At 37.3% G+C, this 16092-nt stretch overlaps 2 protein-coding genes across 4 annotated transcripts; one reads left to right on the forward strand and one right to left on the reverse strand.

Moving 5' to 3' along the window:
• Positions 1–59: 59 nt before the first annotated feature.
• On the reverse strand, positions 60–1823 carry LOC149400457 (serine/threonine-protein kinase Aurora-3-like). Its single transcript, XM_089612301.1, has 6 exons — positions 1587–1823; positions 1233–1475; positions 1072–1167; positions 747–961; positions 600–672; positions 60–514 (listed from the first exon to the last, which is right to left on the reverse strand). Exons 1-6 carry the CDS (start codon positions 1710–1712, stop codon positions 413–415), a joined length of 855 nt encoding a protein of 284 aa, XP_089468427.1. The 5' UTR covers positions 1713–1823; the 3' UTR covers positions 60–412.
• A 4862-nt stretch (positions 1824–6685) lies between these two features.
• Positions 6686–12192, forward strand: LOC149400458 (SMAD/FHA domain-containing protein). Of its 3 annotated transcripts, none has more exons than XM_089612056.1 (13): positions 6686–7089; positions 7319–7500; positions 7591–7688; positions 7910–7993; positions 8348–8451; positions 8635–8721; positions 8895–9097; positions 9510–9711; positions 9818–9868; positions 9961–10059; positions 10147–10206; positions 10348–10469; positions 10580–12192. In XM_089612056.1, exons 1-13 carry the CDS (start codon positions 6892–6894, stop codon positions 11751–11753), a joined length of 2664 nt encoding a protein of 887 aa, XP_089468182.1. In that variant the 5' UTR covers positions 6686–6891; the 3' UTR covers positions 11754–12192. The 3 variants fall into 3 exon arrangements, with proteins under 3 accessions (XP_089468182.1, XP_089468181.1, XP_089468183.1); XM_089612055.1 differs by having other exon boundaries at positions 7913–7993; positions 10345–10469; XM_089612057.1 differs by having other exon boundaries at positions 7913–7993.
• The last annotated feature ends 3900 nt before the right edge of the window (positions 12193–16092 follow it).

Below are 16092 nucleotides of genomic sequence, written 5' to 3' on the forward strand. Positions count from 1 at the left end.
AATCAAGTTTAATTTGAAATTGAGGTCTATACAGAGTTAAGAGAGAATAGGCATCGTAATTATTCGAAGTCACCCCCATCAAATTGTACTAAACATTCCAATTCCGACTCTAGGCAGGAGAACTAGTACCATGGGATTACACGGGACATATGATACTTTGCTAATTTTAACAAAATATTGGGCATGATTCAAATGACCATTAAAAGTAGTCAGATCTTTATATTCCGAGTGATTACAAAACATACAAACTGGAGTAGTCTGGTTCCGGTGAAAGCGGCGTAGCTACAACTTAACTCAACAGAGTTAATAAAGCAATAGAACTATACAAAAAAGATTCACCAAAACAGACTACTAAAAAGACTTTTCATTGTGAAAAGAAAAAAAAAATGTTATAGAACATAATAGAGGTGGCTTAGGTGTTGCAGACGCCAGTTGGGTCAGCATTCTTGACTATCCAAGGATGCTCCAAAATGTTTTGAAGAGATAGCCTCTTTGACGAGTCCTTCACTATAAGCTGCAAAAACAAAAACAAAAACAAAATATGATCTCCCACTAAGAAATCTATGTCAAAGAAAAAGAGGAGAAGAAGAATAATTTACCCTGCTTATGAGATCTTTCGCTTCAACCGAAACTTCAGGAACCGTGGGGAAGCAAAAATCAACTCTTGCTATTCTGCATCCACAATCACTCGCTCGATAAACACACATCGATTATCAAAGAGTGATTGTTGGCATAATAAAAATTACCTCTTGAAAGTGTCCTTCTGATTCTCAGCCTCAAAGGGCGGTTCGCCGTAGAGGAACTCGTAGCAAAGAATGCCCAGAGTCCAGTTATCGACGGAGTGGTCATGAGCTTTGTTCTCCACCATTTCCGGGGCCAAGTAGTCCAACGTCCCACACATCGTGGTCCTCTTGTTCCTCGACTGAACCGCCCATCCAAAGTCCGCGATTTTAAGCCGACCCTGCATAATCAGAACACAATCGTCTCAAACCAGGAGAAAAAAAAAAAAAAAAAAAAAAAAAAAAGAATCGAAATTTCACCAACTCAATGTGAGAAAGACATAATACTAACATGGTGGTCAATGAGCAGATTTTCCGGCTTTATGTCGCGGTGAATGATGTGCTTCTCGTGACAATACGCCAATGCTTGTGCAAGGCTCATTATGTACTGAACATTTAAATAAACCATTAAGAAATCAGTACCAAATGATTAGGGGGATTTGTTAAGTGTACCGTGGCGGCTTGGTTCTCGGAGAAACGGCCTAGCTTCTTGAGCTCGCCGTAGAGCTCGCCGCGGAAGGCATATTCGAGGATCAAGAAGATTCGGTCAATGTCGTGAAACCAACCGTAGAGTTTGAGGATGTTTGGATGGTCGAGACTGGACTGAATCTCCATTTCCCTCTTCAACTGGTGGAGCATCGAGTGCTTCTCCACTTGCTCCCGGAATATCACCTTCAAAGCCACCACGTACTTGCTCTGCCACCACGAAATTCATTATACATATATCTTCGTTTTCTCGGTTCAGAAACACACCGAGTATTGAAATGAGGATCGGAATCTTTTTTTCTTTTTCTTTTTCTTTTTTACCTTGACCTCCCGAACGAGATAGACTCGGCCGAATTTTCCTTTGCCGAGAGGCTTTCCGATCTCGAAATTCTTCAATGACCAATTTCCCTTCTGATTTTCGGGGGCTTTTTGGGTCTCCGACGCCATGTTTCCTTGGGTCTCCGACGCCGTTTTCCCTTTACTGTCTGCAATTTCGTAGTGGTTTGGATTTGAAATAGCGAGGGAGGGAAACTTTTTGCATTTTTGATCCCTCTCTAATCCGAGAAGACCAAATTGCCCACGTCCTCAATATATTGTAAAGGTATCAAAAGGGCCGGGCCGAACCGGCCATTTATCTTCAAGCCCAAAAGAAGTCCGACCCCGATCCGACATTTTAGTAGGGGTATTCATCAAAACCGCCAAATCGAACAACTCGATCATCCAAACCAACCCGCACTCTTTTTTAACCACCCCATTAAAACCCGATGAAGATTTGAGTTGTAATCAACCCAAACCGCAATTGTTTCACTTGTGAGACATTGGCGAAGTGGAGACTCGTTAAGCATCACTTGATTAAGGTGGATCCGAACTGTCACTATCTCAAAAAGATCCTCTAAATGACAATGACTTCCTTTGACTGCGAGACAACCGTAGCGAATTGAGGACGATTACGAAGAACAACAATCACCAATATGAGCCTCGGCAAAGAAGATCTAGGTGGAGAAAAATATATAATGTTACGTTTTAGTTGCACCATACGTACTTAGGACATTAAGTTGGATGAAAAAACACATGTCAGTATCAGATTTAATGAATTTTTTTCTTATTAAAACTAATTAAATATTAATTATATAATATAAAAAAACTTCAAAAGAAAAAACTTTCTCCTCGTTTGTATACAAAAATCATTAATTTTTTTCTTAAAAGTAAATAAAAACTAATTATATCATTTTATAATCCAAAATAAATTACAAGACAAAAAAATTTCCTCATTGATAAAAAAATATTACGATTAATGTTTAATTAGTTTTAGACAAATTATTCATAAATTTTTTCGTATTCTATAAGGATATAATTAATGTTTAATTCTTTTTTTAAGAAAAATTACAGTTAATATTTTTGTATTGTAAAATAATATAGTTAAATGCTTAATTAGTTTTAAGAAAAATTACAAAAAAATTTGTATTATAAATGATATAATTAATGTTTAATTATTTTTAAGAAAAATTAATAACTTTTGTATATTAATAATGATATAATTAATGTTTAATTATTTTTAAGAAAAACTGCTAACTTTTGTATGTTAGCTACGAAAGATATTTTTTTCGTTTGAAGTTTTTTTTTAATAGGAGAGTGAGCATACTAGTCCAATCAACCTACCAATATTAGGAGAATAGTCCAAGTTTGAATAAATTAAGTGAATAGCTCAATTAATATTCCACTACCTAAATTACTCTCATATATAAGAGCAAAACTCGATTTTCCCAAAACCTAAACCTAAACTCGTTCTCGTCTTCATCCATTTCACTCCACCGATCCACTTCACGCCGCCGATCGCCGTCGATCCATTTCACGCCGCCGCGTCATCGCCAATCGTCGTCCATCTTCGTTGCTGATCCCTAACGTCGTCACCGAGATCCGCCATAGACGCTGTCAAGATCCGCCATAGACGGCGTCGATTCCGTCGAGCTCCGACGGCGGCGATGCTCGACCTCACCGGAGAATCGACGGCTCGGATTGACTTGAAAATCGGCGGGGGGGGAGGAATTGGCGGCGGAGAGGAAATCGGCGGCGATGGAGGGGATTGAGGAGAGACACTTTGTAAATTCGCGAATCGGTTAATTTAATTAACCTACTGGAGTAAGTTAGGTTAATTAATTAACTGATTCGTGAAGGATTTGAAATTCAAAAAAAAATTACAAAAATCATAACTTAAGTCAGTTGATATTCAAAGCATTCAATTAATTAACCTAATATCGAATTCAATCATTTAGTAAATTAATTTTACTAAAAAAAAATCAGAACATAAACTAATATTCAATCAATAAGTTAATTAATTAACCTAACTCACTTCAGTAGGTTAATTAAATTAACCTATTCGCGAATTTACCAAGGGCATTACGGTCTGAGCCGAAAATATGAGATATTTGCTTAATAAAATGAAACTTTGGCTATTCTCTCAATAAGAATGACAAACTTGGCTAGTTACAACAAATTTCACACATTATATATAATTAATATTTAATTATTTTAAACAAAAAAATATTATTTTTTCATTTAATTGGATACTAAAAGAGAAATTTCATTTTCTAGACCTAAAAGTAAAAGTTATGAAAATATCTCAATTAGACCCTTTAATTAAAAAATATCCAAAATTGGACTTTTGTACCAATTTTGGACGAAAATACCATCAATTCAAAATAAACCTCATCTCCATCTCTTTCCATCTCTTTCATTCTCACTCTCTCACTTTCTCTCACTTGCTCTCCACACCCAACCACACCAAATCCGACGTGAGCCCCATTCCGACGCAAACCACACTAAATCCGACGAGTTTCGACGCCCACCACACAAAATCCGACGCCCACCACCATAAATCCGACCTCCATTAAGCTCTCAAACTTCCATAACCTTCCATACCTCAAAATGACAAAAAAAGTTAGTTTTTTAATGGTTTTTTCATAGTTTGATTAGTGTAGGATTGATAGGATAGAATATTTGAGTGATTATTAGTTATTTAGGGTTGATTTGAATGATAGAAGATAGGTGAATTTTTTTTTAAAAATCTGGGAATTTTTTATGGATCCCATCGGATTCGGTCGGGATCCGACGAGATTCGACCGAATCCGATGGAATCCGACGGGATCCGACACAATCCGATGGTCTTCAAAGAGACGGGATCCGACCGTCTCCGATGAGATCCGACGATCCGACCGTCTCCGACGAGATCCGACCTCCCGAAGCCGTTTTTTTAATTTTTTTTTTTTCAGATTTTAGTTGTGTTTTTTAATTTATTCAGATTTTAGTTGTGTTTTTAAGTAAAGAAAATTAATTAGGTTATAAAGAATGAATGAATGATATTTGTTTTTTTTTTTATATATAATTTATTAGTTGATTTTTTTAAATGATTTTTTTATATATTACGTGATTAATGTTGTTATAATTCGTGTTTTATGACAAATTGACGTTTTTATGTGAGAGTAATTTTCCGGGTCGAATTACGTATAAAGAATGAATGAATGATATTTATTTTCTTTTTATAATTTATTAGTGGATTTTTTAAAATTATTTTTTATATATTACGTGATTAATCTTGTTATAACTCGTGTTTTATGACAAATTGACGTTGCTATATGGGAGTAATTTTCCGGGTCGAATCACATATAGTGGTTCGGGAATGTTGAAGATTGTGAAAGAAAAATTCACCGCTCTTGATCTACTTCAAAGGATTGTAGAGACTCCGTTCGCTCAGTTCTTCTCGATTAAAAAACCACGTTTGAAGTGTGAATCTAATGAACTCAAGCAAAGTGGTGATGGGAAACGTTGTAGCATTCCTCGTCTTATTGTTGAAGCTTTCTGCATTATTGCTTGTCATTATGACAAAGGGAAAAGTTTTAGTTTTACCGTTTTCCAGGGAAAAATGCTCTTGCCCACCGATCAAAACCGACTTCATCGAGATACTTAGCCATCTCGACATCTTTTCTCCTCAATTGTCGAAAATTAGCTTCGAAAGCCCACTTATTGAAGGCATAAGCGGCATCATACAGTTCAATGCCACAATGATCGGTCTTGAATTTATGCTGGACATTTAGTTTGAGATGATGGAAGCATGTTCCATGAGGGATACCGGGGAACACCACTTTGACGCCATGTATGATGCTAACATGTCGATCGGATATGAACACAAACTCTTCAACGTCTTCACCGATAGCTTCTCTCAACTTTCTCAAAAACCAAATCTACGAAGCTTGACACTCGCTACCTACTACCCCTAATGCAAGTGGATACAACTGAGAATTAGCATCCATCGTAATTGTGCATAGCAACTGTCCACCGTATTTTGCCTTAAAAAATGCACCGTCTAATAAAATGACTGGTCAACAAGACTTGAACCCTCTACGACACGCCCCAATAGAAAAGAACGCGTATTTGAATCTATCGCCATCTTTCAGAAACGCCGTAAGAGTCCCTGGATTATTCTGCTCCAACATGTATAACCAAGATGGTAACTTCTGATAAGATTCTTCTGGCGTACCCCTTACGTAAGAAATTGCTTTATCCCTTGTTCTCAAAGCTTTCAAGTACGATATGCCAACACCCCATCTTGTCACCCATATATATTACGCATTTTTGAACACGTATAAGTGTTCATTTCTCTCCCATGTGCCGTTAACCATCAACAAAACTGCAAGAAATATCACATAAATACATTAAATAAAAAAAATATCGGATTTTTTCATTTTCTTGGGACACTATCGGATCCGGTCGGATCCTGCCAGATCCGGTCGGATTTCTGGCAGCCTGTCGGATCCGATCGGATCCTTCCAGATCCTGTCGGATTTTGGACCTTGCCAGATCCTGCCAGATCCGGTCGGAATTTCAGCTTGAATTTCATCGAAAATAGTACTTAAATTTCATCCTAAACTATCGGATTTCATCGGAAATAACGTTAAATTTCGGGTTCTTTGACCAAAATCTACCAATTTTTTTTTTTTCTACACAAACTATATCAACATACTCGAAAAATGATGAAAACGAGAGGAAATGAGAGAGAATGAGAGATGAAAAGAAGTAGGGAATGAAGTGAAGATGGTTATATTATCTTGAAAGTGTATTTTTGTGTGAAATTGGTACAAAAGTTTAATTTTAGATATTTCTGAACTAGTGAGTCTAATTGAGATATTTTCATAACTTTTGAATCTACAAAATGAAATTTCTCTACTAAAACTTATTTTTCCATCAAATTTAATGGCCTAAATATTTATGGTGTAATTAAAGGGTAATATTATGTATTTTTCATGTCGAGAAAAAAATAAAATATATAATTATAAATATAATATTTAAAAAATATTAAATATTTTTGCTGCTGTAATCTCTTCTTTTAAAAAAAAGGGCTTAGCCGAAAGGGCCCACCGATATACTGAACCGGAGAGACAGCGAATTCAGTAGTCTCGTACTCTGTAAGCTTCTTCTCAGTCGTGTGTGATGTGTCTATTTTTTTTTTTCTTTTTTTCTTTTTTTCCTTTGTCTAGTAAAAATTAAAATTAAACCAACAAAATAGGGTGGGTAGGGAAAAGTGAAGCAATTAGGGTTTCAAAATCCCCGCCAAAATTTATTTCCCTCGTCCATGGCTGCCGCGGAGGAGCAGAATCAGCCGGGAATTCCGAAGCCAGCGCCGGCAATACCCGACGCCATTGCTCCGAAGTCGTGCGACGTTATGGTTCTCCTCGCCGCCAATGTCTCCTCTCAGCCTCTCCACAACTTCGATCCTCTCGTCTGGGGTGTCTTCACAGCCATCTCCAAAAACGCACGCAAACGAAAGCAGGTTGTAACTATTATTTTATATATATATATATATATATATATATATATTCTCTATATATATATATATATATATTCTCTATATATATATATATATTTTTCATTTTGCTCTAGTCATTTCCAGTTAGATGTTGAAGATCTGAATATATTTAGAATCCGTCATTTGTGCGATTTGTGCAATCTGGAATCATATAATCTGAGTGAGAATTGTTCGATTGGAAATACACATTTAGGGCATAAACATTATTTTCACTGCCGATGAGCATTGCATCGGCAGAGTGGTAGAGGATGTGCAATTTCAGCTTGATGCGGTCGCGGCTAGTGGAAATCATTGCAAGGTTTATAGGAAGACAGTTATTTGCCATTCCCAAGACTCTTCGAGTTGTCGCACTGCGGTTATTTTGAAAGATACAAGGTCTCAGATTGTCTATCCCAATTCTTTTCTGGATAGTTTTCTTTTTTTCTTTATAGAGAATTTTTGTGTGATTTTTCGAGAATCTTGCAGCACCAATGGGACCTACGTCAACTGGAAGAAGTTTAAAAAAGAAGAAGTTGAGATTCGTCATGGAGATATCATTTCATTTGTGGCTCCCCCTGAGCACGGTGATGTCACTTTGCCTTGCTCTCAATTTTTTTTTTTTTTTTTTTTTTTCTGTTTATAAATCGGCTGCTTTAACGCCAAATTTGTTAAAACGTTGTAAAGAATATTCCACAGATTTGAATTTGGTTAACCTTTTCTCTTTACATCATACTTTTCAAATACTGATGGACAAATGATAAAATAAAATACGGATGCTGATGTTTTTTGTTTCCACACATAATAGCAGAATTAGCGCTTGCATTTGTGTATAGAGAAGTAGTTGCCTCCACTGCTAGTACAGATGGTTCAGCTCTGAAAAGAAAAGCAGGTATGGATTATGTTTATATTTTATTCTTTACTTGGTTGAAATTAGTGTGCTATAAGTGACGCTCTGAACATTGCTAGTATAGAATTCTTCATATTTTTAGTAACTTGTGGATGTATACGAGTGGTTGAATTATGTTGTCTTTTTCATGGTTGAAACAGCCACTGATCTGAGAATCCCTGTTACACATGGGCTTACCTAATTGTAGAATAAGTTTTGAGATGACCTCGACTCTGATTGATAAGCTTGTTACTTTTATGACTAGCATATGTTATTAATTCTGTTGTTTTTTTTTCGTAAGGTTAACGTATGATTAATATTATTCTCTTATGTCTCTGGGCTATTGCCTTTGAACAGAGGAATTAAATACTGAAAACAAGAGACAAAAAGGTATTGGGATTGGTGGTCCACAGGGCCCTTTATCTCTTGATGATTTTCGGAAGCTACTGAAATCGAACACGGTAAATTTGCCTGCCTGGTGATTTTGTCTTGGGAAGTGTTTTGTGTTGTGTTTAAATAGTCGAGAAATTTTGACTCACATCAGTTTTCTTTTGAATGATGTCTTCAAAGTGTTTTTCTTTTTATATGATCTTTGAAGAATTTCATGTAAGATAACTGTATTCTTCCCAATGCTCCCTTGGCAGGAATTAAGAAAGCAAGTAGAAAGTCAGGGTGTTACAATCGATAAACTGCAAAGTGAGAACCGTGCAATCATTGACCGGCATGAAAATGTATGAGCTCTGGCCTTTCACTACATTTTCCTGTCATCATTCCTGGTTCCACTTCTTTTTCTCTCACCTCATTATGTCACAATTGTGACATTATGATTAGTCATTTTTCTTTTCTGGTGAATGTTATTTGGAAATGCTATAAATGTTTACTTTCTGGAATCAAATTTTCTTAGGGAATAAAGGAGATCAAAGAATCAGTTTCCAAGTCTTACCTTGACCAACTCAAAGAGTTGGGGGATTTGCTTGAAGTGAAACAAAATGAGCTGACGGAGATCAATAAAATATCTGCTGAGCAGCAACACTTAGTTGAAGACCTTCAAGAGAGACTGAATGCTTCTGTTCAGTCACATAAGGAAGCAGATGAAATAATAAACAGGTAAGGATGCTTAACAACAAAACATTTAGTTAGTAAAATAGTATATAAGCTTGATGGCAACGATCAGCTTCTTCTTGTTGAACAAATTAATTGCGAACTATTAAAAGCATTATTAGGAACTTGAGACTCGGTGACATGTTTCTAGAAATCGTATTTCCTTGTTTAATTTCCACTGACAGCTGCCCCTTTACAGTGATATGGAAGGATACAATTTCATTTAAGTGTCATTTCTTGGCATAAGAAATTATTTATGATTTCTTTTCTCTCTCAATTTAGCCATTGTATTCCTCTGTCAAGTGAGCTAAATTTTAAGTTTTGAGTTGCATACTCCTTTGTTGCTGAAGGATAAAGGCTAAACATTATAATTAGTAACATGTTAAGACTTTTTGATTATTTGATTTCAATGTTGTAGTCAGAAAGCATCTATAGTTGAGCTGAAGGAACTGCTGGATGAAGAACGAGAGCAAAGACGAGAAGAACGAGAAAAGGCTGTTTCAGATTTAAAAGCAGCAGTACAGAGGGCTATGTCCGAGGCCCAAGAGGAATTGAAACGATCATCCGAAGCAGCCTTAAGACGAGAAAGAGAACAACAAGAAGTTATCAATAAGCTTCAGGTTAGAATCAACAGTTTATTGTCTGTAACCGAACTCACTAATATGTGTATTATTATTTTCCATTGAACCCGAGGACTGATGGCCCACTAATTTTTTGTCTTCACAGGAGTCGGAGAGAGAAAGATGTGTACTGGTTGAAACCTTGAGATCCAAATTGGTATTGTATTTTATCTTAATGAATAAGCTTCTTCCTTATTGAGCTGTCTTAGAGGGATTATTCTGACTTCTAATTTATCCTTCTGGCTGCAGGAAGACGCTAGACAAAAGTTAGTTGTCTCTGAGAATAGAGCCCGTCAGCTTGAAACCCAAGTTCGTGATGTTCAATTGAACTCTGAAAGTGGGAAGAAGGTATTTACCTTTCTTCAGTTCGTTTAAGCTTAATATCATTTCTTGACCTACAAACCCATTCTCATTATATGATGATCGTTGGTGCAGAGAGTGGAAGAACTTGAACTTGAATTGAAAAAGTTTAGGCAAGAGCTTGACAGGGAAAAGGTAGGAACTGGAACCCAACCCTTTTTCGTTGTCGTTTTTGACAAATAAGAGCTCGTGAAGGCCATTTCTTTTTATAAATATTCCATCTTCGTTCAATTTACATACCTTTTAAGCTGAGTTATTTCCTAATGTGCTTAGCAGGCTGCTCGAGAAGAAGCATGGGCTAAAGTTTCTTCCCTAGAACTCGAAATGAATGCTGCATTGCGGGATCTTGAGTCTGAGAAACAAAGGTTAAAAGGTGCTAGGGAAAGAATTATGCTCCGGTAAGCTCTCTTTTTTCACAGCATAATCTTGATTATAGTTCTATGACTTCTTTATTTTAAAAAAAATATCAGTTTACTAAATAATGACTGTGTTACGCTTTCTTTGCCAGAGAGACACAGCTCAGAGCGTTTTACTCGACGACCGAGGAGATCTCGGCACTCTTTGCGAAACAGCAGGAACAGTTGAAAGCAATGCAGAGAACTCTAGAAGCTGAGGAAAACTACGAGAATACATCGATCGATATCGACCTCAACACCAACTTGCCAGCAACGGACACGAACGTAACACGAGGCAGAGAAAACGACGCGACCGAAAATCCTCCGAATAACACCGCAAGAACAGGCTCGGCCACTTCAGCCCAGAGACGAGAGATAATTCAGATCGAAGAAACTTCGAGCGACGATGCCAGCGCCACCAAGAAGCACGACTGCGACGCTGGAAGCTTAGAGGCGGTTGAAAACACCCAAGAGATGGAATTTACGAGCTCGGTGATGGATCGCGGTGCCGCAAAGATCGGCTTCGGCTCTGACATCGATGGCATTGGAACTGCCCCGATGACCGACAGAGATGGCTTCGGCAGCGAGCAGGTCCCTGAGACCGAGAGCCCCGGAATCCCCGACCTGAACAAGAACAACGTCCCTTATAATGTAGACACAATGCAGCTAGACGAAGAAGAAGACAGAGAAGAAGGAGAAGAAGAAGCTCATCACGCGCGGGTTCAAGCGGACCGCCCTGAAACCTCTAGAGACTCCCCGGTGGAGAACGGGAATCGAAAGTGTTTGGAAGATGATACGGAGCCCGGAGGGATGATTAGGACGGCGGATCTTTTGACCTCGGAAGTGGCCGGAAGCTGGGCTTGCAGCACCGCTCCGTCTGCTCACGGAGACAACGAATCTCCGATCGAGGAGTCTCCGGTTCCTGGAACTGCCCTTCTCGAATCCAACTTGCAAGTGGCAGAGAGCCAGAGTAACCCGACTTCCGAGGCTACACGGAAACACGATCGCGAAGCTCTCTGCGAGATGATCGGAATAGTGGCTCCTGATCTGAAGGAAAAGTTCGGCGGCGGTGGTGATGATCGATGTGACGATAAAACGTCTGCTCGTTCTGGTTCCGACACCGAGAGTTTCTCCAACAACGAAGACGACGACGAAGAAGAAAAAGGGCGTGAGTCGGTGTCGGATGCTGAGACCGAGGACAATGATCGAGCGGACGGGAATGGAAAAACAGATCATGCCATGGATGAAGATGATGATGAAGTTACACAGCAAGATTCCGTTGGGTAGTAGCACTGACATTCCGCTGTAAATACAAGGCCTCTGTAAGTTCTTTTTTATCTTTTGCATATCTAATAATAATTAGTGTATAATTTGCTAACTGTACCTTGGTGTTATTATTTTCAATTGAGATTACTTTAGCAATGTGTTTGCATAGGAGCGGGTGAAATGAGCGATTTCCTTCTATTAATGCTTGATGTGATAGGAAATGTTGTTTTAAGAGTTTTTTTATCTAGTACTTGGGTTTCTTTTGGGTATTAGTGGAAACTCTAGCCAAATGTAGGTTGATTGAGAATCTATTTAGTATAGATACTGTTGTGGTAAATCGAAGTGTTGGTAGTGTTAATAATGACTGTAACATGTTAGGTCTCGCCATATTATTTAGTCCGTCGCTTTCCTGGCTGAACTGTTGGGTCTCTTTCAGTGCTCATGAACGCATAAATTTATGTGAAATTGGGTTCCATCATGATGATAGACGAACATGGACGCAAAAAGAATGCAATTGCATTCAATTGTGATTCATGAAAGTAATAATCACTAGAACATGAAGCCAAAAAAATTGTAGCTATTCATCAATAGTGACATGGCTAGTATAGTGTAATTCAAGTACCCTTTTTTTTTTCATACTCCGTAAAATAAAATAAAAAACAAGTCTTTTTTTTTGGAAGAAATTTGAATCAGGTAGTAAAAATTTCCGAACAAAAGTCGTAACTTCCTATGTATTACAAAAACTTGGAACACTCGAAGTTGGTTGCCGATTGACAAAGAGAGTGAGCACTTTGTCGCTCGATCTAGGTACCCATTCAAGCTTAACAAAACTAAGAACTTGACAATCTACGAAGAATGATGCCAAAACGGACAATCCGAATCTGTGAGAGGTTGTCTAGTAATGCCTTGTTGTTTCCTTCTAAAATGATTTGTTGAACATTCCTGAATTTGGCAAGCTTTAAGGTTAGGAATATACCTAAACGCTCACCCTCCTGCACCGACTCAGCAACAATTGGACTTCTACGATGCCCATCAATAAACCGTACAAGCCTCGGGGTTTTTTCCACTTCCACGCAATTAATTTAGAAATATATATATGTATATATATTATGTACCGCCTCACTAATCATTTGAAAAAGTGCTAAGAAGAGGAAAAACACATCAAATTAATTTATGCATTGTTGTGAAAGTACATGTCATTTAACACTAAACAGACATTGATTTGGAACCAAATTTAGGACAGGGCATAGATTTTACCGCTAAAGAAAAGGGGCATCTACGTCCGAATCCCTATACTGCTCTGATTTATAGTTTCCTATCAGGACTAATATCAAGTGCATCACAAAAACCATTCCCTTAATACGACCCTAAATACGGCTATACCCGTGATAAGGTCAGCTAAAGATTACCGGTTTATGCCTATATATCTAAGAGAAATTGCTCAAATTACCACCTTATCACTAATTTTTTCCAAAAATCCACCAAAGTATAATTTTGGCCAAAAATACAAGTTGGCCACTTGTGAAAAACCAAGTTTACCCTCCACTTTAAATTTTCTTTCAATCTCACACCTACCCTCTCATACCTCATTTAATACCATCATTTAATCCATTCTGAATTAATTTTTTTTTTCTCTCTCTCTCTCTCTCGTCAGAAAATAGCTCAAAGCTCAAAACCAAAAGAGAACCAAAACCCTAGATTTGAGCTCACCCAATCCTTGCCAAAGTTGAGCTGACCCAAACTCTTGGATTTGAGCTCCGACACGCTCAAGTAAGCACGACCAAAGCTCATAGATCTGGTCACGACGAAGACCGTAGCTCCGACCAAGCACGTAGCTCCGATCCTCGTCGAAGGTTAGTTTTGTTTTTTGTTTTATCAAACTTTTCTTTCGTTTTTGTGTATGTTTATTCTGGGTATGTTTAAATTTGGGGCAAAAATAAGGTTTTCGTGATTCTGGATAATTTTTGAAGTTGTTTAGCGAAGTTCGTAAGTTTCGTCAGATGTCAACAGTTGACGTCAACAATTGATGTCAACAGTTGATGTCAACAGTTGACATCAATTGTTGATGTCAACTTTTGACATTATACATCAACAATATATGTCAACAGATGACATCAACTGTTGACATAAGATGTCAACAATTGATGTCAACTGTTGACATCAATTGTTGACGTCAACTGTTGACATCTGACGAAACTTACGAACTTCGCTAAACAATTTCAAAAGTACCCAGAATCACGAAAACCTTATTTTTGCCCCAAATTTAAACATACCCAGAATAAACATACACAAAAACGAAAGAAAAGTTTGATAAAACAAAAAACAAAACTAACCTTCGGCGAGGATCGGAGCTACGTGCTTGGTCGGAGCTACGGTCTTCGTTGTGACCAGATATATGAGCTTTGGTCGTGCTTACTTGAGCGTGTCGGAGCTCAAATCCAAGGGTTTGGGTCAGCTCAACTTTGGCAAGGATTAGGTGAGCTCAAATCTAGGGTTTTGGTTCTCTTTTGGTTTTGAGCTTTGAGCTCTTTTCTGACGAGAGAGAGAGAGAGAGAGAGAGAGAGAGAGAGAGAGAGAGAGAGAGAGAGAGAGAGAGAGAGAGAGATGAAAAAAGTTTAATTTAGAATGGATTAAATGATGGTATTAAATGAGGTATGAGAGAGTATGTGTGAGATTGAAAGAAAATTTAAAGTGGAGGGTAAACTTGGTTTTTCACAAGTGGCTAACTTGTATTTTTTGCCAAAATTATACTTTGGTGGATTTTTGGAAAAAATTAGTGATAAGGTGGTAGTTTGAGCAATTTCTCTATATCTAATAAGTCTTGGATAATTATGTATCACGCATTTAATAGGCCATGGTCCACTCTAATTTATATATATATATATATATATATATATATGTATATATCTATATATAAAAACGTTTACCATTTCATGGAAATTTCACAAGAGCTATGATTGTACAACATACAAGTGTTATGATGATGGTGGTAATAGAGTAAAGGATGAGGATGATGATGTGTGTGTACACAAACTTGGGCTCAATTTAATAATTGAAGGCTCTCAGATACCATGGCATAAATGTCCTATTTACAGATTATGATAGTGATGATGGTGATGTGGACCACGACCACAAACCTTCAATGTGAGGGCTTAGTGAACCACTCATGATTCTTTAATTAATAGTTCAGTTTATATATCGTCACATAACAACATTTTTTTTAGAAAAGCAATCGCTTGTAGATGGAGAAGGATGGAATTGTAAGTTGTTGCCTAGGGCGGGTAAAGAGGTTTCGCTCACTACACTCACTCAAGCGCTACCGAACTTGGTGATGAGTGTTTTCCTCTCCACTATAGGACATTTTCGTGATTTAGATAATGTATTTTGTAAGTTTTAGCGGCACATTTTATTAGCAACGGGATATAAATTAGGTTGATGAGGTCGGAGAGGATGAGCAATCACAAACATATCGGAGCAATGAGTTTTAGAAATATGCGTGATTTTCACTTGGCACTTTTGGGGAAACAATTGGAGATTATTATTGGTGAATGAGGACTCTTGGATGGCTGATCTCAATTCTTCATTCATAGAAGCTGAATCGGGGCATAATCCGAGCTTTTTCGGAGGAGTGTTACTATTTTGGGGAGTTGTGTCTATCGGCTAAAGATTGTCTTGTTGTAACTTTTGATCTCCCAACGATGAGTGAATTATACGTATCAAATTCACTTAAAACAAACATGTGTCAAATATTTGGACGAATATATTATCCTGGTCCGACTGGACCTCTCTAGAGGTCAAACAATTATTTTAAGCTCCCATTAAATAAAAGTTTAAATCATGTAGAAAAGGCCTAAATTTAATATATTTTAGGCTTTAAAATATATATTTTCTAGGCTTATAGTATAAATAAATGTAAAAAAAAACCTACAAAAATAAATTTGTTTTAGGCCTCCAAAATCTTAGAACCGGACTTGTCTCATACTTGTTTGTGGAGAGAGATAAAAACATGATCCTTGTAATTTTAGTAATACTCCGTCAAAAACGCGTACATATGAGATAAAACAGACCTGTGGTTTGGAGTAAATTTCGATTTTACTATTTACATCATTTCAAGCTGCTTAAAGTATGTTTTATTCGTCGTATCAAGACATTTTAAACTTATTAGAACCTTTTAAATTCCTTAATATATTATCTGTATATGTCTATTAAGGAAAAAGAACTACAATATATATACTGATTTATATCACTTTTATATCTCCCTATACCGTTCATCATTATACCAAACACTAAAAAACAGAAGATTCCAAGTTTAAATTAGGAGTGAAAGTTGATATACATGCTCTAGTTGACTTGCTTTTTG

Source organism: Urtica dioica, chromosome 4 (assembly GCF_054948205.1).
Source record: "Urtica dioica subsp. dioica isolate 48M chromosome 4, U.dioica_male_clone48M_v1_H2, whole genome shotgun sequence".
Taxonomy (NCBI): Eukaryota; Viridiplantae; Streptophyta; class Magnoliopsida; order Rosales; family Urticaceae; genus Urtica; species Urtica dioica.